Source organism: Chinchilla lanigera, unplaced genomic scaffold, assembly GCF_000276665.1.
Source record: "Chinchilla lanigera isolate Chin_1 unplaced genomic scaffold, ChiLan1.0 scaffold00038, whole genome shotgun sequence".
NCBI lineage: Eukaryota > Metazoa > Chordata > Mammalia > Rodentia > Chinchillidae > Chinchilla > Chinchilla lanigera.
Genome location: NW_004955439.1, coordinates 7,782,981 through 7,805,345, shown reverse-complemented (window position 1 = coordinate 7,805,345; position 22,365 = coordinate 7,782,981). Strand labels below are relative to the sequence as shown.

At 36.9% G+C, this 22,365-nt stretch overlaps 1 protein-coding gene across 9 annotated transcripts in view; it reads right to left on the bottom strand.

Annotated features, from left to right (window-relative positions):
- The window catches only part of Ipcef1 (interaction protein for cytohesin exchange factors 1), a 170,236-nt gene that overhangs the window by 31,136 nt on the left and 116,735 nt on the right, over positions 1 to 22,365 (bottom strand). For all 9 annotated transcript variants that reach the window (XM_013517366.1, XM_013517367.1, XM_005390558.2 and 6 more), the window contains 3 exons: positions 19,054 to 19,112; positions 17,671 to 17,759; positions 7,684 to 8,056 (listed from right to left, as the gene is read on the bottom strand). In XM_013517366.1, coding sequence (XP_013372820.1) covers positions 7,684 to 8,056; positions 17,671 to 17,759; positions 19,054 to 19,112 — 521 coding nt within the window. The remainder of the gene's footprint in view (positions 1 to 7,683; positions 8,057 to 17,670; positions 17,760 to 19,053; positions 19,113 to 22,365) is intronic.

Below are 22,365 nucleotides of genomic sequence, written 5' to 3'. Positions count from 1 at the left end.
ATGTTGTATGTCTGTTAATGTTTCCCTCCTTTTATCTTTAAAATAAAAAAAAAACAAATGATACTCAGAAAAGCACACATGCATAAGTAAGGAGACAGTAGTGTATCCTGTTCACAGTGCACATAAAAGTAATTCCAAATGGATTAACGTCTGTATAATATGAAAGAATGCTTCATTCTATTAGTGTAGGGAAGAATTTTCAAAGAAACAAAAAATAATTAGCATAAAAAGCCTGAAAAATTAACTGGATTTAAACTGGGCTCTAGTCATTAAAAGACACTATTTAAAAGAATAAAAATGGCCAGGTGTGATGGTGCATGCCTATAATCCCAGGATTTGGGAGGCTGAGGCAGGAGTGTGTGAGGCCAGCTTGGGCTATACAGTGAATTCAAAGGAGCCTCAACTGGATAGTGAGATTCTGTCTGATAATAAAAAAAAAAGGAAAGAATTAAAATGAAGTTTGAAAGTAGAGAATATAATTGCAATACTTATAATTGACAATAAGAAGATATCTAAATTGTAGAAATTCTGATAAATCCATTAGAAAACTAAAAATAATCCAATAGAAGCGTGGGTAAAAGAGTGAAAATAAACACGAAAATGTGCTAATTAATGATCAAAATTAACACCTGCCAGTTTTGCAAAAATTAGAAAATTGGCATTGGTGGTGAGGAGGCGGGACTTTGAGAGTTCCTCTTCATGCTCAAGAACGGGTTTTGTTGGCATCAGTTTAAAAAGAAAGTTTTCATAGTCTGCAAAGCAGGAGGTAGGCATTTATTATAACCATCCATTCCACCATAGCTATACACCCCTCGGGAACTTCAGGCTTATGTGGACCGAGATACATGCACAAGAATTTACATTAAGGAACGTGTAAGACAAGCAACAGATATAAAAAATATATTTACAAAACATATTTACAAATATAATACAAACTATGTTTACATAAAGGACTTGATAAAGAATTTATATCCAAACTATAGAAAGAATTCAAAATTGAGAAAACAGAAGCTTAACTAAAAAATGGACAAAAGATCTGAACAGATTTCTAACCAAAGATAAACAGACAGCAAATAAGCATATGAAAAGATGCTCAATATCATCTGTCACTACAGTATTCTCCCCATGAGAACAACAGAAAGCTCCTATCCACCTACTAGTGTGGTAAAAACTCAAAACACTGAGTACCAGTCAGTTTTCCATTACCTTTACAAAGTACCAGCAGCGACAATGTAAAGGAGAAAAGGTTTATTGTGGTTCACACATTTGAAGGTTTGAATCTATTGACAAGTGATTCTGTTGTTTTGGAGTCTGTGGTGAAGTGACAGATCATGGTGGGAGGGGGTGGCAGCCACCTTGCAGCCAGAAAGAAAGAGACAGAGGAAAGAACTAGGGTCTCAATATTTCCACCCGGGGCACGTCTCAGTGACCCAACTTCCTCCCACCAGGCCCCGCCTCTTAAAGGTTCCACCTCCTCCCAACAAAGCTATGAACTAGGAACCAAGCCTTTAAAACATGAGCTACTGGAGTATATTCAGTTAAACCATAGGGACCAATGAGCCAAATGCTGGTAAGGACATGATCCACGACTCTCATACATTGCTAGTGGACATGAAAATGGCACAACCGATTTGGAAGCCACGCTGGCATTTCCTAAAAAGTTAACCACACTCTTACAATACAGTGCAGTAATCATACTCCTTGGTATTTACCCGCAAAGAGCTGACAACTTGAATCTACATAAAACATGGACACAGATGTTTATTGCAACTATATTCATAGTTTCAAGACCTTGGCAGCAACTAGAATGCCCCACAAATATGTGAGTGGATACCAAAGTGTGATACTGATACGTCCATACAAAGGAATGTTTTTCAGAGATTTTTTTAAAAATGACTTATCAAGCCAGAAAAAAGACATGGAAACATAAAGTCATATTACTAAGTAAAAGTATCTGAAAAGTTTCCATTTAGGATTTAACCACGTGACTGGCATTCTGTGAAAGGTAAAACAAAGGGAGAATAAAAGGAATAGCAGTTGTCAGGTTCTGAGGAAAAGTATAGAAAAAGCAATAGACAGAGTACAAGAGTTTTAAGGGCAATAACACTTTTCTATATACTTTTGTAAAGCTATATACATTGTCAAAAAGCAAAGGACCATATAATGCAAACTACAGATTTGAGTCTTTAAAAGTGTCAATAGTTGTCAGTTATAAGTAAACCACCCTAATGGAAGCTGTTAATAAGAGGAAAATATTTTGTATTTTGGCTCAATTTTCCTATAAATATAACAGTGCTCTAAAAAGTTAAGCCTATTGATTAAAAAAGAAATAATATCATCATCAACATTTTAACTAAGAACCCAAAGCTGGGAAAAAAAAGTGTTCATCAGAAATAGATCTGCTTGTTATGATATATTAAAACAAAAAATACTATAAAGCAATAAAAATGAATAAACTCCAGGAATACAGAGAAGATTGCTAATTCCTGTTTCTCAGTCTAAAAGGTGGCTACATAGGGTATGTGTGTGTGTGTGTAAAATGTTCTTCCATGTGTGATGCTTTTCACTATCATAAATAATGCCAAATGAAACACAAGATATGCTAAAGTCTTTAAATATGCATCCATGAAAAAACCTGGATAAACAAGAATCTAATAAAAACAAGAACTTATAAGAGGATTGAAAACCAAAACCTATAAGAACAGAGAGGATTGAAGATCAATCTGAAAAATTTCAAAACCATCTATATCCACTAGACTGCATAATAAGCTCAATAGAACTTCCATGTTCTTGCTCATGTAACGTTGGTCATAAGCCCATAACAGATCACTTAGGCTCAAAGTTATATTGATTTAGAAATAAATATACCATTAAATAGGAAAATATTCCATTTTTTCCAGGTCTTCTTTTATACTCTTTGCAAACAAAATTGCTCAAAAATCTTGATACAGTATAATGCTAGTAGCATAGCATTAAAATGGGTCTAATAATGGGCTTCAAATATTTATCTTATAATAAAAGATGCAGTTTCCATCTGGAATAAATTTACATTCTTGGTGAAAGTCCTGCAGCCATAATCAAAGGGGCATGTCTAGTGTATTTGACAACCAGAACAGATCATTTTTAATGCCCTTCCCTCAGTTATTAAGACCATTTACTCTAAAATCTTCAACTCTAAAGTTACTTGTTCCTAAATACAAGACTCTTCTTTCACCTTTTTCAGATTCTCTCAGCTCAATCAATGCATCTTTAGTTATGGTCTTTAGAATCTTAACCACTCCCCCTTCTTCCAAACTTAAGAAGTTGGAATCTAGAGTAACTCTGAACTCTAGATTCCAATTAGCATCAGCTTCAAAGCTTTGACCCAATGAATTCCCACAACCCCCCACTCCTGACTCCTGCTTTCAGGGAAAATTATAGACAGTATGAAGACAAAAAATGAGATAAATATATGAGTATATTGAATAAATTTCAAGTAACCTAATCTTATTTTATGACATTTTATAGGGGTCTTTACTTGACGTGGAACCAATGAAAGTGCCCAGTATGTCACTTTTGCCTGCACTCAGGGACACTGAGGTCAACAATCAATTAAACATACAAGATTTTCACAGTATTAATGTCCATTCCCATATTAAAATCACTTCTGAAGTTATATTTCAAAAAATAAGAGCACTTGGAAATACCCTAGGAACTAAATTAAGTTCTAAGGATACAGACCAGTATCAGTCTTCTCCTTGACAGTTAGAAGCCAGAATCCCTCCTCCATTCTTTGCTTCTTATTTCTATCCCATCTCACTATTACAGAAGCTTTCTAACACTTCATAGTTTCTGCTTCTCTTTATTCTGCTCTACCCTATATTCTGAAGATAAAATAGCTTTTCTAAATCATCTCCAAATATATGTTTTCCTTAATTAGAAATGGCCATCCATTATCAATTGAAATTAACTAACATCTGATGGAGTCTTTAACATCACTCAAGTTTCCTTTCTGCTTGCTTTCTCCACAGCTCCAGTCTCTATGTGCAGATCTTCTCACATACATATGATATATCTTGCATCCTTGGTATTCTAAATCCCCAGGACACTTTGCTTCTGTCTACCTGGTGGAACCCATTTAATCCACTTTCTTTTGTTAGATGTGTCTTATTCCTCTTACTTGCTCCATTAGATGTTAAGAATTTTAGAGCAAAAATTGTATCTTGCTCATCTTTGGATTCACCTTAACAAAAAGTACATGAGTACAAGTCAGGTATTCAAAATGATAATAAGAATAATGATGCTAAATTGAGTTGAGATCAATTATTTTTTCTACCTGTCCCCTAGAGAGGCACACCACATAATTCCCAGAGTTAACATCCAAATAACTAGCTAGAATAACATCACATCTGCACTCTTCAGCTCAACTTGTGTGTAATTTTGCAATGTCTGTTCAATCTTAAAATCTAACTCATGTATTTCACTTTCCTGAGATGTCACACATGCTCACAAATGCTTGTCTCTTCATTAACAGTGCTTTTTATTCAGCTTATAATCTACATGATTCTTAGATTGATTCTGGTCACACTTGTACTTACAATATATTTGCATAAATTGAGCATTAGTCTTAGTAGTTAGCATGCAATTTTTCAGCATCTGGAGTATGGTTACTCCATTTCCTAAGTAGCATACTTATCTCCACAGCGTTAGTAGGTAGCATGTGTTATACATATGTATGTAGAGATACACCATGTGACCTATCACACAGCCATGGCCAAAAGAGCAAGGAAGAGCACAGAGTAAAAAAAGTGAGATGAAGATTCCATAACTTCATCATCTCTGTTCCCACCATGCTTTGTGAAAATACTAAAGAATCCTAGAGCTCTGGAAGTCTGAAACTCATAGTGTAAAATGCAATGGGATGCAATTAACATGTTCCTTTTTTAAAAATAGCTTACACTACAGAGAGAAATATCTAAATGGATATTTAAATTCAGTATAAAATTCTAGCAACCACAATTTTAATTTCGCACCCACTGCAAAATGTCTTCCATTGTCTAAATAAAAGGAAAGCTATAATACACGCTGTCTGCCTGTTTCAGGACTCCATTATTAACCTTTAAGAATCTTTTCTCGAATAAAAGCCTCTTTTTCCAGCAAATGCATCCTCGGATGAGAACTTCATCTTCTAAAATTTTAACTTCTGCTTTGGTCTGCTTTAAAACTTTAATCCCCGACATAAAAACATCCTTCCTAATATTTCAGACACAGAATCTCAGAGCTTTTTAAAGACTGTCATTTCAAAAGCAGTCATTTTTAGAAGTCACAACAATGAAAAGCTACCTATTTCTCCAACACACAAACACACATGGGAAAAAATAAACATTATGCAGTTTGATTACTCAACAGCAAGTCGTCACAAACCCCAGCAAAGACCTGGCTGCTGTTGCTATGGAGATGACTTTATGTGGTTCAGCTCTTCTGGGAATTTAACCAAATCCCCAGCAGCAGGAGAAAATCATCAGCAAAAATTCTGTAACATATGGCAACTGCCAACAAATCAGTGAGAGAAAAACACTTTCATTTTCTCTTCCTTATGGAGAGAAATACCTTCACATTAAGCTGTTTGAAGAAACACCCAGATTGTGTTGGTCACTCTGTGTGTAATTCTAAATTAAATAATACCAGATCCCTTCATTCTTAGGCTAACAGAGCTACTGGTACCCAGCCAGACTTCTCAGCATATACATTCCCAGAATGACATTTGGACACAGGCAAGAACTGCACACATCTTCCCATACCTCTCAGTTTATTGGCCCTAAAGGAAAACTTTCTACCTGCAAAGTTATCCCTTGGAAAAGAATGTCAATGGAATTTTAATATATATATATGATGCTCTTGAAGCTCATATGTGATGATCATGTGTGTGGGATGTGTGCATGCGTGTGTGTGTGTGTATCAAACTATTTGGTTCTATTTATAGTCTAATGATTAAAGTAAGAATTTTTAACAGGAAGATAAAGATGCAGGACTTTATTTTCTTTAGTTCTAGCAATCCTATATTTTAAATGATTATCTAAGCATCAAATTAGAGGTCATCTAGATCCAAATACCTAGATTCTCTCTCCATTGTATTTTTCTTCAGAAAATAAAGATTGTGTCAATATGCCCTATTTCATCAGAATTCTATGAAAAATGCTTGTTTCAGAAGGAGTAAACACATCTACTGATGAGGACAGCATTACCTTCCAAGGTGCTTACTCTATTTGGGACAGTCCACAACATCAAAAAGAAGTTCCTTGTGGTAAAACTAATCCACTTCTTTTTGAACTGTACTACTGACCTTGATTTTGTACTTCCAAGGAGATATAATTAAGCCCAACATTTTGTCCACACAAAAGCAGCTCACAGATCTAAGGACAGGTTAGTACTCTTCCCATGATCTGCAGTCCAAACTTCACCCCTCCTGATACTCCTCAGGGGCTCTGGTTCCTTGCTCTTCCCTGTCCCACTCAACCCTCACTCAAAGTACATTAGTTTGCCTAGGATTTCCTTCATTGAAATTTCTCTAATGGAAAAGATATCTTTGGCCTAAATTGAGGGGTATCAAATAAAAATGTGATGACAGGCCAGGCTCAAATGGGTAAAGCATCCTCAGGTAAGCACTCGAAGAGTGAGAATAACTGCGGTGAATTAGACAATGAGTTACCAATCTGAGTATTTAAATTCACATATTGTAAAATACTACACACACACACAAATTGGTCTACAGTTGTGATTCTTGGCCTAAATTACCCTTATGTCAAAAATAAAACTAAAATAGGTACATCTGAGAATTTGAGAATTTAAACACAACACCATGGTCATCTATGTCATTAGTCAATATTGGCGAGTTGTTATGGGAATTTAGCAAGCGAAGTTCCTCTCAATCATCCCCTCAAAAATTCAACACAACTCCATCATTCCCTCACTGCTCTGCATCTTATATCAAGTGACCTTGCTTTACACCAGAATGAATGAGGCACAGTCAGGAAAGGTATGTCATGATTGAGTAGTAGTAATAAAAACGTTAGTTCTGACTAAAAGGTAAGAATTAATTTTCACAGAATATTTAAAAAGACTCACATTATTGATTTCTAGACCACATTAACTCTTTTCTTTACTAAGACTTAAAATGTTCTTCACAAGAATAAACTTCGTTCTCCTTTATATTTAAAGATCTAATGCTGCTTCCCAATACATATGCAAAGCCTCTTTCTCCTGACCACTCAGGCACATTCAGGAGCCAGCTAGCTAGGTACTAGATATGGTCTGTGGGCATTGCCCAGGGTGGCAGCTGCTCTAAGCTTCTTTGGAAACATCAAAGTGATATTATGAATACAAGATAACAAAAACCCCAATTTAAACTTTACAAGCTCAGGAGCACGGGACATGTAAACAAATTGGTGGAAAGGTATCACTATCTTATGATCACATGTCTCAAGCTCTGAAGCATTTGGATAGTGACACTTACAGCAAAGAATTAGTGGCCTGGCAACTGCAGTTGTCATGGGCAAACTCTACAAAGACTGCCCCAACTGACTCTCTAATTACTCGTTCACCACTCTTCAGTTTAAATATTCTTCTCTCAGATTCACATTAGTATTCTACATACACACACAGATATCCATTCTCTAAGGAAAAATAAACAAATTCTCATTTTACCTCCATCCGTCATCCTTGATCCAGAAGGTTTGCCCGGAACAGTCAGATGGTCTTGACTGCTACTCAACGAAGAAGTGTCATCACTAGATAAAGAGTTCAAAAGCCCACTTTCTGCTGTGACACAGCTGTTTTCTGGGGCCTTGCAACTGTTTGCCTCCGAGGGAGCAGGCAAATGGACCTGCACAGCAAAAGTCAGGGAGTGTCCGACATCTTCCACAGCAGGTGAACTATTAACTATGTTGAGCCAGGACTGTCTTTCTTTAGATCCAGAGGAAGAAAAGCTGCCAGATGTCTTCACTGTACTTTCCAGGGAGGAAAAAGAACACGATGTTTCACTCAGTTTGGGTGAGGATGAAGATGCCCGCTGTGCAGCCTATTTTCCATAAATAAAACCAAAAGAAGAATAAAAGAAATCATGATTAAACTGTTCTTTACCTTTCATTTTTATAAAGACACCACAGAGTTGTCTCAGAAAGTGACAAGAATGAAAGAGTCAAAGGATGTGTATATTTATATATTTTTTCTGTATCACAACCATTAACATTTCATGTCCCAGAACTTATTTATATAACTTTAAAGTTACCACTCAAAGGTCTGAAAAATCTCCATATTGTGATTGATCCTATTCTTAAAGGCTCTCAAAAAACTAAAGGTTTTAGGGGGGAATTCTTTAGAACACTGAAGGACACTTTAAACAAAAGATAAAATTGTAATTAATCATAGGATTAGCATTAGTTGAGCAAAACCCATTGAGAAAGGTGAGTGGGAAAAAAAAACCAAGGAGCCGGGAGTATAGATCAATTGATACCTTGCCTAGCATGCCCGATGCCTTGGGTTTAATCACCAGCATCACAAAGCAGGAGGGAGGGAGAAAGCAAAATCTTGTTAATAAGGAGCTGAGATGGGAGAGCAAGAAAACACATATATTTAGACCCCTGAGGATCATTCATGTATTTCTCAGCACATGACCAGTATCAAGCCGTAACTGGACAGGCTTGATGAAATAATGTTAACTCATTCACTCTTCAATCACTTAAAACTTTAATAAATTTTCATGAAAACAGACAAGAGTACATGTGCACTCTCTCTATGCATTAAAGAGGAACCAAAATCCATGCCACTGACAATGAGAAGTGAGCTGATGATGTACAGCTTCTCACAGCAGGTCCTGATGCAGCTTCCAGGGTGAGTGACTGTCCTTGGCCATCTCTTTACCAACCCCCAGCAGAAATGGCAACGCAGTGTCCCAGTAAGCACATTTTGAGAGGAAGGGTTTCACTCATTCCAAGATTTTATCTTTGTTGCATTTTCATGATGAAATATGTGCTTTCTTTTGAAAAATGATAATTATATATATATAAGTATGTCCATATATAAATATATATGAATGTATTCATATATATCTGTCTTTTGGAGCTTTTTTAATATCCTATGTAACAAATCTCTATGTTGATATTCCATTCTTTAGCTTTATTGGCCAATAAGACCCAAAATTCTTGACTCCGGTGTTGTCCGGGTCACTCTATATTTCCAACGGCGTATGGCTCAGTTTCATTATCCCATCTTTTATACCTTTCTGTAAGATGTTCCTTTGTAATTTCAAGCATTCTAAACTCTAAGTGGAAGGAAGAACATTATTGAAGAGAGGAAACCAAAGAGAAAACTAGGATCTTCTTCAAAAGTCTGAAAAATCATTGCACTGAGCTTTGTTCCAAGTCAACATGGCCTCAGGACACCTGCAGTTCTAAACGCTGAGTTTTAACAGGAAAAACCAGTATTTATTTATGTATCCAACTGGTTCCATAGCGGGCATGAATTGTCAAATAGTTAATAAACCTAGTTTTAAGTAGCTTGACATTAAAATATCCACTTACAGTGAAACTGATCTCACACACCCACACATACACACACACACACATACACACACATCTCAATACTAGTACACTGCATAGATATGAAAACATCTAGAATATGTATTAGCTTGGGAAATGGCTACTGTAAATCATTCTTGACCATTTAACAACTGGGAGATCAAAGATCTGTAACCCACTAAAGAAAATCTTATTTATCTACGGGAGAGATTGTACAACCCTTAAACTGTCCAAATAAATGCCAGAAATAGTTTACTCATTAGCAGGAGCTATAAAATAAACATTAACAAAAATACTCATGCTGGCCCAGTTCTGACATGATCCCCTATTGTGAACTATTTTGGTAAAACTCAGCTTCCATGTGATCAGCTTCCATTTTTGAAAGGAGATCAAGCATGAGCTTTTCCTGTCGCTCCTGCTGATACTGCTTTAATTGGATTAGAGTAAAAAAGGCTATTTGCGAAACAGACTGTGTGCTTGGTTGCTGCAGCACTTTCCTCAAGGTTTTCTAAACCTCCAAACTGCTTCAGTGACTAAGCAAAGGCATGGGACATGAGCACCGGAAAGGGCTTCAAAGTATGTTCCTGCTGGGTGCTTTTCAGACACGATGAAAATACTCTCACTCCATTTTCTCTGTGCAGTGACATTCATAAATTTGATTATAAAAGGAGGAAAGAAGGGGTGAGTAAAAAATTAGAAGGAAACAGAGGGATGAAATGAACTGGAAGGCAGAGAAAATAAGAAAAGATTACGTGTATTAAGAGGAAATGCAAATCACATTGACAAAATGCAAATCACAGTGAAACTAGAGCTCCATTTCAGAGCATTCAATGTAGGCTCACTCTTTATGGCCCATTGAGTACCAAACTATGGCTCATTATGTATAAGATTATGTAGCTGCTGGTGCCAAGTACAAAGCCCACTACTCTAGCGGACCATCCTGCGAACTACTCACATAGCACACTCATAACACTCCCCAGCACAAATGAAATAAAGGTGGGAAGTGGTGGCAACCTCTTCTCGCCACCTCACCTTGGCCTGACTAATAGAAGCCCGTCCCTTCACAGACAATTCATAGCCACCTCCTCCAAGAAGCCCTCTTGGAGAGTCTGAGGGCCAGGTTCAGTGCTCCTGGGCTTGCCTCTACTGTACTAAGTGGAGTATCATTTTATTTCCCAACTTCTGTCGCAACTGTGATTGAGTGCTAATCTTCCATGGTGAGCTTCTTGAGAGCAGGCTGTTTTTAGTCATTTTTGCACCTCCATTTTTTTGCATCTGTGCCTGACACATAGTTGGTAACAAATTAATGCCAGCAAAAAAATGGTTTAGAGAGCCAGCTATGTGAAGAAAACTCCCCAGAGTAGTTCAGCTGCATACTGAGGAGCTCCCTGAAATTCTCTGTAAAATTGCTAACAGTTACTTATCTTAATTCCAGGGTCCAAGGGTTATGGGTACCAATTATAATGAACATAGTTTCACAAATGTTCCCACATACCAGACAAAACCATTTTATTTCATTAGAGCATGGTAATAGTATGTGGTTTCATTAATTCAAGAATATTTGGGTTTGAAATATTTCCTCTTTAATGAGACTATTACAGATACTTTGAAGGTCTTAGTTTTAATTAAGAAACTATGATCTGGGCACAGTGGTGCCGGCCTGCAATCTCAGCTACTGGAGAGGGAAGCTGAGGCAGGAGGACTGCAAGTTCAAGACTAACCTGGGCAGCTTTGCAAGACCTACTCTCAAAATAAAAAATAAATGAAAGAGACAGACAGACAGACAGAGGACAGAAAGACAGACACAAGACAGAGATGCAATGACAGACAGAGATCGAGACAGAGCAACACATGAATGAATTTTTCCCATTTCCTGTACATAATTATTTATTGAAGAAACTTAATTTAAAAAGTTAGCTCTAAAATTCTTCTCTTTGAATTGTTTTCATAACCCAAGTCTGACACAGTGAAAAAATGTTTAAAATAACCTCTGAAAGCCCATAATTAAGAAGAAGTGATTCAGCATATAAATCATCAGCAACTTCAGTCAAAGTACATGAAAAAAGAAAAGAAAGGAATAATTTGAAACTAAACATAGGAAAACCAAATAAGAACAAAGGAGGGAAGGTGCACAGGTTTTATTTCTTTTTATTAGTCACATTAATGAAAGCCAAAGACAGCTGTTTCTAAGCCCCAGGAGACGTTATGTTTGCATTATTTCTATTTGCTTAGGGGCTGGGGATTTAGCTCAGCGGCACAGCACCTGCCTGGCAAGCACAAGGTCACGAGTTCGATTCCTGGTACAGGAAAAAAAAATCTATTTGCTTGAAGACACAGTATTCTGAAAACCAGAAGACCTCATATAGTATCCAAGGTCCTCTACTTCAGGCTTTACGTGTGCCCTTGACCCATGAATTGATGGAAAAATCACTTATCCCTCTAATCCCTAGTATCCAAGAGACCTTGAAAAAATGATTTTCCTCCAAGACCTATTCTACCAGTTTCTGGCTTCCAAAATTATCCCATTCCCTTCCCTGGACAGCCTCCAAACAACACAAAACAGACCACAATAGTCCTCTGCTGAAATCCCCCAATCCTGACTGCCACAAGTAGTCAAACATCTTCATTAGAATCAAGGCCCACTGGACCCCAAACCACCACTCCAGCTTCATTTCCTTTCATCTCTCCTTTCATCTGTCCTTTCCATCCACACTGGCCGCCTTTCTGTCTTTTAAGGAAATCTGTGAGTTTTTCTGACTTCTTGGCCTTCCCTGTGGATTCCTGCTTGGCTGCCTACTTCTTGCCATTTACACCTCAACTCAAACATCACTTCTTCTTCAAGGGTCTCCTGGAGGAGGCAGGAGGACTGCAAGTTCAAGACTAACCTGGGCAGCTTTGCAAGACCTACTCTCAAAATAAAAAATAAATGAAAGAGACAGACAGACAGACAGACAGAGGGCAGAAAGACAGACACAAGACAGAGATGAAATGACAGACAGAGATTGAGACAGAGTAACACATGAATGAATTTTTGTGTTCATGTATTTTCAGAAGTACAATTCATTTAAGAACCACAAATAATGAAAAAGCAATACTTTTTCCATCCCATGTCCTAGCCACTCCCTTGTACACTGCTCTATTTTATATTTTTCATAGCACTTATTGGTACTTGAAGCATTTTTTAAATTATCCATTTATTGTCCTTTAACTTAGAACTTAAAATATTCAAGGGAGGGGATGCTGTCTGGGTAATTTCAGGATTCCCTCACCCTCAACAGTATCTGGCACATGGAAGACACCCCCAAAAATCTATTAGCTGCCTGATTGACAGATTTACCAGGAGAAGAAAATGATATAAGCAAGAGAATGAAAGGGAATTCTTAATAGATATGTACAGCTTGTAAATATTGTGACAGGTACTTTTACTTTTTTTAGAACTTGGCCTCCTCATTTGTAAAACTGATACAGGATTTTTTAAGAGTTAAATGAAATCATCCTTCTCAATGCAAAAGCATTGGGCAAATACAAAGTAGTATCTTTCTAATTCACATGGAAAAATAGTTGTGTAGTAAGAAATTTATGGAAGGCACAAATGAAATCACAATAATCACTCACTTATCCACCCATGCACCTGTTAAATACTTTCAGATATGTGATAGGTATGGTCATAAATGTGGGTAACAAAGAAGTTTGGATACTGTCTCTGATTTTAAGAATGTCATAATAAATAGGTATTGTACATAAAATCTAAAATTCCAGACATGTTATGGTAACAATGGGAAAAACACCCAAAGTCAAAGTGCTACAGAAATACAGAGAGAATTTGGACAAGGATAGAATTACCCTTACATAGAGGATCAGGGAATTGTCCATGAAGGAAGTCACATAGGAGACAGACTTGAAAGATGCTTAGAGATTCCAACTACAGAAACTCTCTTCAAGGAAGGTGCAGAGCAGGTAAGTATGGGAAGTTCTTGGGAAATAGCAAACAGTTCCTTGGACTGATGACAAAGGAGGAAATAGCAACAAGATGTCACGGCACTTTGAAGATATCTCAGTGGCCTTAAATACAAAGCCAAAGAGTTGGGAATTGATAAATGATGAGAGTTGGCGGAAAGGTTCTGTGCAGTAAATGAAGATTATTAGAACTGCATTTTAGGAAGGCCAATTTAGAGGTGGCTTTTAAGAGGACAAACTACAGGCAGTGGAAGAAAAATAGCCTGTTGTTTCAATAACGTGGTCAAGAGCTAGTGATGGACTTGACTAAGGTTGTAGGAATGGACAGATGGGAGGAAGAGGTAGTGGAACAGCCACCAAAGCTTGCGATCAAATCCACCAGGGGAGAAACCTGCAAAGATGAGCTGTAAAAGCAGAGAAAAAAATGCACCAAGAAATTTTAGGAAAGCCTTAAAATCACTTCAGTGTTCAACCATAGAGATTTGATGATTTTTTAAGGAGAAAGGCTAAATCTTCCTTTTTCTTCCTGCATATGTATGGTCACTTATGATTTGTCATGTAATTACCCACTTGCAAGCATTTATATTGTTTTGTATAAGCAAATATTGAATGATCAAGTGACCTTTCACAGAAAATGACTCAAGCTTCATCCTGTTAAAATTATATCTGAATTTCTAAAATTACTTTTACCCCTTTCTAAAATGGCTGCTTAACCATCCACTTCCTCTTCTGCCACTGGGCAATGAGCCAGTTTACATAATTTATTTTTACTTATTTATTCTTTGGATTACTTTAGGTGATTTTTTCATTATTTGTGGTTCTTAAATGAATTGTACTTCTGAAAATACATGAAAATGTGAGGAGCAGTATACTGAAATAAACTACACAAGATGTTTATATCTGGTGTTGTAATATTCATCTCCTCTATTTCTCTCATATCTGATTCGCTCTCTGGTAGCTCTATCTTCCAAATATATTCAAAATCCAGCCACCCCATCTGTCAACGTCCTCACTGCTGTCCCTTGATGAAATCACCATCATTTCTCCCAGTACATTACTAAGCACCACCAAGTCGTCTCTGCTTGTGTGGGGCCCAGGGTCTCTTCCACACACCTGAGTAGTCAAAGTGGAATTGCTGATATCGGTCCTTTGCTCGTATGTTCCAGACAGTGCCCAAATAAGTTACACCAGAGCGTCAAAGTTCTTAATCAGCCGCTGGCACCAGATGGCTTGGCCATGACCACCCCTTGACTTCACCTTCTACCTTTGTCCTCCTGGTTCCCCTGCTCCTGACACTCTGGCCTCTATGCACCACTTTACACCAAGGAGACCTTGACTTTGTCACCTTTGCTCAAAACCATCCTCAACTGCCACCTGGTTGACTCCTTCAGCATCTTCCAAGATTTTTGTTTATAACAACACTCACAAAGCAGCACAATCTGGTGACCCTACCCATCTCCAGCCCTAGCACTCCCGATTGCCTTACTCGCCCCTACTGCCATAAGCAGGTGATTTACTGATTGTACTGACTGCCCATTATCTCGTTCAACTAGAAGTTTGTTCCATGCAGAATGTGAACCACTGTCTGCTGTCTTTACTGATGAGTCCAAGTACTGAGAAGAAGGGATTGCAATACTTGCTAAATGAGCATGGACTGAGTTATTAAACAGTACATTCTTAACAATTAAACTTAGTAATTTAGTATGTATGGGAGATTTTTTATGGCATTTACAGTTCCTAAATCACTCTGTAAAATTTTAGCTCCTAAATCACTTTTTAGAAAATTATCAGGTTTGAAATGTGAATGAACTTGGTCTGTGTGTATGTATGTGTGTGTGTGTGTGTGTGTGTGTGTGTGCCCATGTATGTGTCTTTTCTGAATTTCAAGATATCCTGGATTTCTACAAATTATTTTACAAAGTGAAACTTGCAGACCCCCATGTATTCTGAGTCATTTTAATAAATCTCTCAAAATTCCCCATTTCTAGTTCCTTTAGGAATTAATGGATGTCTTTTCCACTATCAAGCCTGTGAAGCTTTCTCAGGATGAAGGAACATGAAACAGAACCTCGTCTTTACTCAGGGAAGATACTAAAGTGCTCTTTCGTCCCTGTGGAATGTGGTTCAGTCCATTAGAAGCAAAAGTGCAAACAGGTGTGATGCCAAAGTTCCCAGCTCATTTTTATAGTAATTAGAATGAATGGACAATGAGTTATTTTTTTCAAGACAAAATATTTTTAGATAATTTTCCAGCAGAGTTATTTTATATTGTTGAGTCAACATCACAAATTAAAGTTCATTAGCCAGAAAATTTTAAGTAAGAGATTAGAAAGACATTACTTTTTGCCTTAGGCTTGTATATCTAATGTATGCCTATCCTACTAAGCCAAAAAAATACACTGGATAAAGGTTACCAGTATTTCTAAAAATTATTTTCATCTGTTTAAATAAAAAGCCTAATATTATTTTAACCAAGTGCCTTGCATGTCTACTTTTCAGAAACAAGTGAAAACAAAAACAAAATCTGCCTGGAAAATATGTGAGCAGAAAGAACATATTCTGTTGCTAAGGGGAAAAAATGTGACTATTCAACATTAATCTGACAATTTTTCAATATATTTCTTTAGAAAATGTTAGCCTTAGTGGCCTGTCAAAAATGATCAACTTAGAACTGCTTAAGAACTGCTTAATGGATGAATCAGAAAATTCTGATGAATTTTTAAATTTACTGACCTGACTTACTGGTGTCATAAGCATCCTTTATTTGTTTTCAAATAAGTATCCCCTGAGCTTTAGGCTTATGGATGGACAAGTATCATGGTGCAGTGGATACAGCATATATCATAAGGAAGACTGACTGGAATTCTCACAACAGACACCACTTCTACTATGTGTTGGACCTTGACAGTAACATCTATTTTTTCATGACCACAGGTAAGGAACAATTCTCTAAATAAGAAAAAAAAAATGCTAACCACAGGGGCTGGAGATTTAGCTCAGTGGCAAAAGCGCCTGCCTGGCAAGCACAAGGTCATGAGTTCGGTTCCCAGTACCGGAGAAAAACCAAAAAAAAAAAAAAAATGCTAACCACAATGGAAAAGATAGATAAATCTGACATTAAAATCAAGAACATCTATTTTTAAAGAGAAACTAAGTTTGAAAAACTAAAAAGCAAGATGTTTACTTTTAACTGATGTATAGATTCTGCCAATTTTCATATTTACAATTCTATAAATTGAAAAGAAGAGGAGGAGAAAGCAATAGCCAAAATGCACAAAAGCTTAACAGACACTTCACAAAAGAGAAAATCAAACTGTCTGATAAACATGAAAAGACGTTTGAGCTCATTAGTAATCAGTAAAATGTAAATTAAATGATGCTAGTTCTCAAGACTGTTTGAAAATTAAATTACTGTATATTAAAGCACCCATAGAAGCCCTGGTATACAGCAGATACAAAACCCACAAAGTTGGCTGAGGGAATAACTTGGTGGTAGAAATATGTATTTAGCATACATGAGGCCCTGGTTTCAATTCCCACACTGTAAGTCCAAAAATGAATACCATACATCTGCTTCCTCAATGATTTTTCCAGGGCCCATCCATGCAAATCAGAAGCATCTCTCCAAAGTGTTAATGTCCATTAGTCACTTGAATCTACAGTGGATGCTTCCAAGGCTTAGAATCTAATTTGGACTCCTGTGGTGAATACACATACTGTAGTTGTTCCACAAGCAATTTTAATGCACTACCTCTATTCCTGACTTCCCATTTTTCTCACTCCACTTTCCTCTTCATGCTATTTTTGTATTCCCTTTAAATTCACTTTACACTGTTATAATATAGGCACCTCGGCAAGACATTTGGGGAGATAAGCAGGGTAGGCCCTACTTCTAGGATAAGTAGGAACATTACAAAACAAGCCTTGCATTTCCATGAATGCCTCTCAGTATAATATATCTGTGGGTCATGCACAAGTATATAAACTTGTCATACCAGTGGGTTGCTAAAGAGAGGTTCAAAGTCAGCATCCTGAGAATTATACTTGCTGTTGGGCCGGTGTCTTAAATTAGCGTGTTCTAAAAGTTTCTACCTAATTGGAAGAGATGATATCCATAGGTGTGATCAATGACCAACAGACTACTCATATCTGTACATACCACAGGAGAGGAAGTCGCGGAAGAGTAAGGAGGAGGTGGTGTCTCCACAGCTATTTCAGGATCTTCCTGTTCACTTTCACTGTAACACTCTGTAACAAAAAATCAAAATGCTTAATGCTTGAACATTATTATCCCCTACCTTTCCCATAATGTATGAGCAGCAGTTTTTGTCTAATCTGGCTATTGAAATTTCAGTCCAATTCAGACAGCAGAAATTGAGTGAATTGCCTGGTGCAAAGGAGTTGCATGAGAGGGAAAAACTAATGATGCTTCTGGTCTTTTGTCCTCAAAGAGCACCTGATATGCAGTCGAAAAATTAATCCCACCCATAGCTCAGGAAAAATTTTTAAAAATTCTTCAAAGGAGAGGTGTGTGAGTCATATTCTAAGAGAGCATAAAATCAGCAGTAATTACATTTAATGATAAGAATCATAATGAACTGAGTAAGCTGCAACCAGCCAGATAACTAAACCATCAGTTGTACGCAAATAGGATGTACTGAGCCAAGCCACCTATACGGAGATCGCTAATGGAGACCGCTGGAAGGCTGTAGGGGCTGTGTCAAGGAATGCCTTAAGTACAAGAATAAGAAGTGCTTTTGCATAGTTCTTCTTTCCCCAGTCTATATCCAGTGAGTACTTACTGTATAAAAAAGAGGACCAAGAAGACTGTTAGGACTCCTTTATTCTTTTAAATCAAATTGCCACTTTTGCATTTCAAAATTTGTTTGTATCATTTTATTATCCAAAAACCAACTCCCTACTTCCAATTCTTGAGTGTTCCATAGGCTGAGTGTTTTAGAAATAGTACCAGCTTGGTGGCCAGGGAACCCAAGGCCTCCCTCTTCTCCACACAAAGAAGTACATCATTAAGAACAGTTAGACTCCCACAGCTTTTGAACCCTGAAAGCTACAGACTGAGCTAAAAGGACGGCCCGTGTCCCCATCTGCCCTTCAGGCTGCTGGTATAATCTTAGGGCAATTAGTCTCTACACACACCTGGTGGAAATGTTAAACTATCAGAGAGGAAATAGTGGGATGAAAGTTATCTGAGTAGATCATGACAAATTCATGTCTATGAGTAAGAATTCAGTAAGTAGGGCAATAAAACACTTGCATTGGCAATTGTTTGAAATATCAGTGAAGCCAAGCTAGTGAAGTGTGGGTGAAGTGTGAAGCCATTCACAGCCAGCATGGGAAGCTCTGCTCAATGTTGGTAAAATCCGTGTGAACATGTCTGTCTCTACATTTCAGATCAGTTCAAATACCAAACTATTTTCATCAGGACCAGACTACATGTGGAACTTGACATTGTTTTTCCCAACCTATTTCATTCTATTCTAATATTCTTGCTAACTTTTCAGAAATTTACAATAGAACATACCTTCATCCTTTGTAATGGATTCCTGATGGATTACAGCTAATCCAAGTTTATTTAACCACCTGAGATTCAAATAGAAAGTAAATGTTTGACCACAGCAATTGACATGTGCTCATCCTCCTTCCCCAGACCCTGAAGGACAGTTTGTGATAGACATGATGGTGAAGTTGATTCCTAATGTCACTCTTAGTCTGAACATTTTAGAAACAGCATAAGCTTGTGGCACTGAAATCTAAGGGCTCTGGTTTTACAATACTGTCTTTGCTTAAGATATGCTTTGTAAAATAGATGAGCTGGTGATGGTGGGCAGCTAAATAACATAATCTAAATGTATGAGCAAATTTATCTTCTCCTATATTTATGCATTTGAGATTTTTAACAGGCATCATAGCCATTTTATTATTAAATTTATTCATTTGACCATTAAAGCTGTGTCTCTATCATTCTCAATAATGTCAATTTATTTCAGAAAAATATAAAGTTGTACATTTTTAAACCAGAAATGCATTTTTGTCAATCAGTATAATATCTGACTAGAATCGGATAGGTACTCCTAAACTGGGGAAATTTTTAATTCTTTGAGAAATTTTGTGTATGTTTTATGAAAAATTAATAATGTTCACTCAATAGTGAGCATTATTTTAATTGGATAATGAATTCCAACTAACCATTAATCACAAAAAGAAAACTAGACAAACTTTGAGGAACTCAAACATGGTTTACAAATTTGGACCACTGGAGGTCTTCCCAAGACTTTAGCTAGAAACACAATTTTTTAAAAGAAAAGAAAAATATGTCTACTTCATATATTCCTGATCATATAATATTATACTTGAAGCAATAATGTTTTGAGGCAGTGACTAGCTATGTTATGTATTTTATTTTCCACTTATTTCTAGTTTTCTGTATTTTTAAAAATACTCCATGTTCTATATTATGTATTCTTTTTTCTTTTTTTTAGAAGACAGAGCATTCACTAGTGGCCTAAAACAAAAAACATGAACAAAACAGCAATACTGTTACACATTTATCAATTCACTTATAGTTTTCATTTCTTCTAGTCCTGCAACATCTCATAACCTTTTCTCCAGGGCAGAAATGTTGCATGTTCCCCAGCGTACAACTGTCAACTCCTCAGAAATCCTCACCCGATCTTCAACCAGCCATGACTTCGTTATATTCATTATTATTTAACAGGAAAGAAATATGAATCACTTGATTTATTAACTGAGTAACCAATTTGAAGAGAACAGTATGTAACACAATATCTATTGTGAATTTTTGAAACTCTGCATTGTTTTATTGTTTGGGTATTGTTTTATTTAGGTCTGTTTGTTTGTTACTATGTTTCATTCTTTATATTTTAAAAATAAATACATAAATAAATAAATAAATAAACAAACAAACAAACCAAGTCTGAGTTTCTGCAAGAAGAAAGATTGGCATAGCCTTCTACAAGAAATTCTCTTCAGCACCACAAGTCCAAGTTCTCTAAAGGCCGCTTTAGCCTGGGCAGTTACTAGGGCCCAGCCAATACCAGAAGAGCTCAAAAGTATTTATCAAGTCTCAAGAGAATAACAAGCAAAATGAAAAAACAGGAAATCACAGGGGGGAAATGCAATAGCTAATACACATATGGGAAAATTCTCAACCTCTGTAGTATTTTGGAAAAGTATCTATTTAGACTCAGGAAAATATTTTCACCACTGAATTGGAAAATATGAAAAATGTTGCTGACATTTAGTACTGAGGAGAAAATGGTAAATGAACATTCTCTTCCATTGTTGAGTTAAACATGAAAATTGGGGCATCCAATTTTGAGCAGGCAATTTGACACTACTAAAATTTAAACATCCATCCTCTTTGCCTAATGACTACAGTTACCTTTCTGCTCTACAAAACATACCTTCATTTGCCTAAAGATGGAAAAACCAGTAAGGGCCAACAACACTTGGAATAGCAGGAAGATTGGGTATAGTGACACATGCTTTTCATCCCAGCTACTTGGATGCTGGGATGAGGAGAATCACAGGATAAAGGCCAGTCTGGGGAACTTAGTGATACCCTATTTCAAAATTTTAAAAAAAGATAGATGATAGATTGATAGAGACACAGACAGACAGACAGACAAACTGGGGACCGTAGCACTGAACTAAAAGAAATGTTTAAAGGTACATTTTTTAAAAATTGATCAGGCAAAATATAATAAATTTCAAGATTCATTTTTAAATACTATAATAACAACTTTTAGTTTATACTTGATTTCATAATTATAATAAGCTGTCCCTGAAAAAATAAAATATCCTAAAAGCTAAGTAGGCGAAATTTAGAAGATAATAAAGGCAAAATAATTTTTGAACTGAGGGTGCCTGAAGCCAAAGACATATCTAAGCCCCTTTCCAGAATAGGAAGATAAAGCAAAGTGAAAATGTATTGACAATAGGGGAAAGACTCCTCTTGTCCCTTACCTAAATCTCATGCCCTTTCCTTTGGCACCATTAGTTTACAAGGTGTGTTCAAAATATTCTTGGAATATTTAAATTTGTGAAAAATGTATTACAGTAAATGACACATTATCATTAATCTCTCTCAGCTCCCCTTGCCTCATTTTGAACACATCCATCCCATTGTTTCTGCCATTTTCTGAAGCAGTTCTAGAAGTCCTATTTGTAAGACTGTCTTTAGTTGCAGTGACATAGTTGGGGAGGGGAAGCAGAGGTGGTGATCTGCCCCAAGGGACACATTTTTAGGGCACCATTATTGCCCAAAAGGAAAATTATATTGTAGCAATTTACTCCATTCAGAGATGTTGGTGGGCAGCAAATTGAAGGACCACCCAAACTGCACAAACTTTAGTTACAGCACTGTTTAGTCACTGTCATAACTGCCTCCATATCCTGAATCAATTCAAAGCATTTACTTTTCATGGTCATTTTGTAGCAAAACAATGCCTCCCAGCCAGTTTGTTAGTTGCCCAGGTAAGAGTTTCTGTTACAGTTCCTGTTACTACTGTCTCCTAGAAATGGCTGGTCACTGTGATGCACATGGTATGAACCAGTCAGAGATAGCCAAGTACTCTGCTTCTTGCTTGCAACTCCATAAAAACCTCCCTTCCTGAGCCTTCAGGGCCTGATATCCTGGGAATGATCTCGATCAGTGCATGTCAATGTAAAATAAATCTGCCTCCAAATCCTGGGTGCCATTTTGGTGTTTCTGCTTGCTGTTCCAATTTTGACTTTGCAGAAGAGCCAGAAGTCTCATGGTGCCAGATCAGGTAAATAAGGTGGATGAGGACACTGTAATGCTTTTATACAC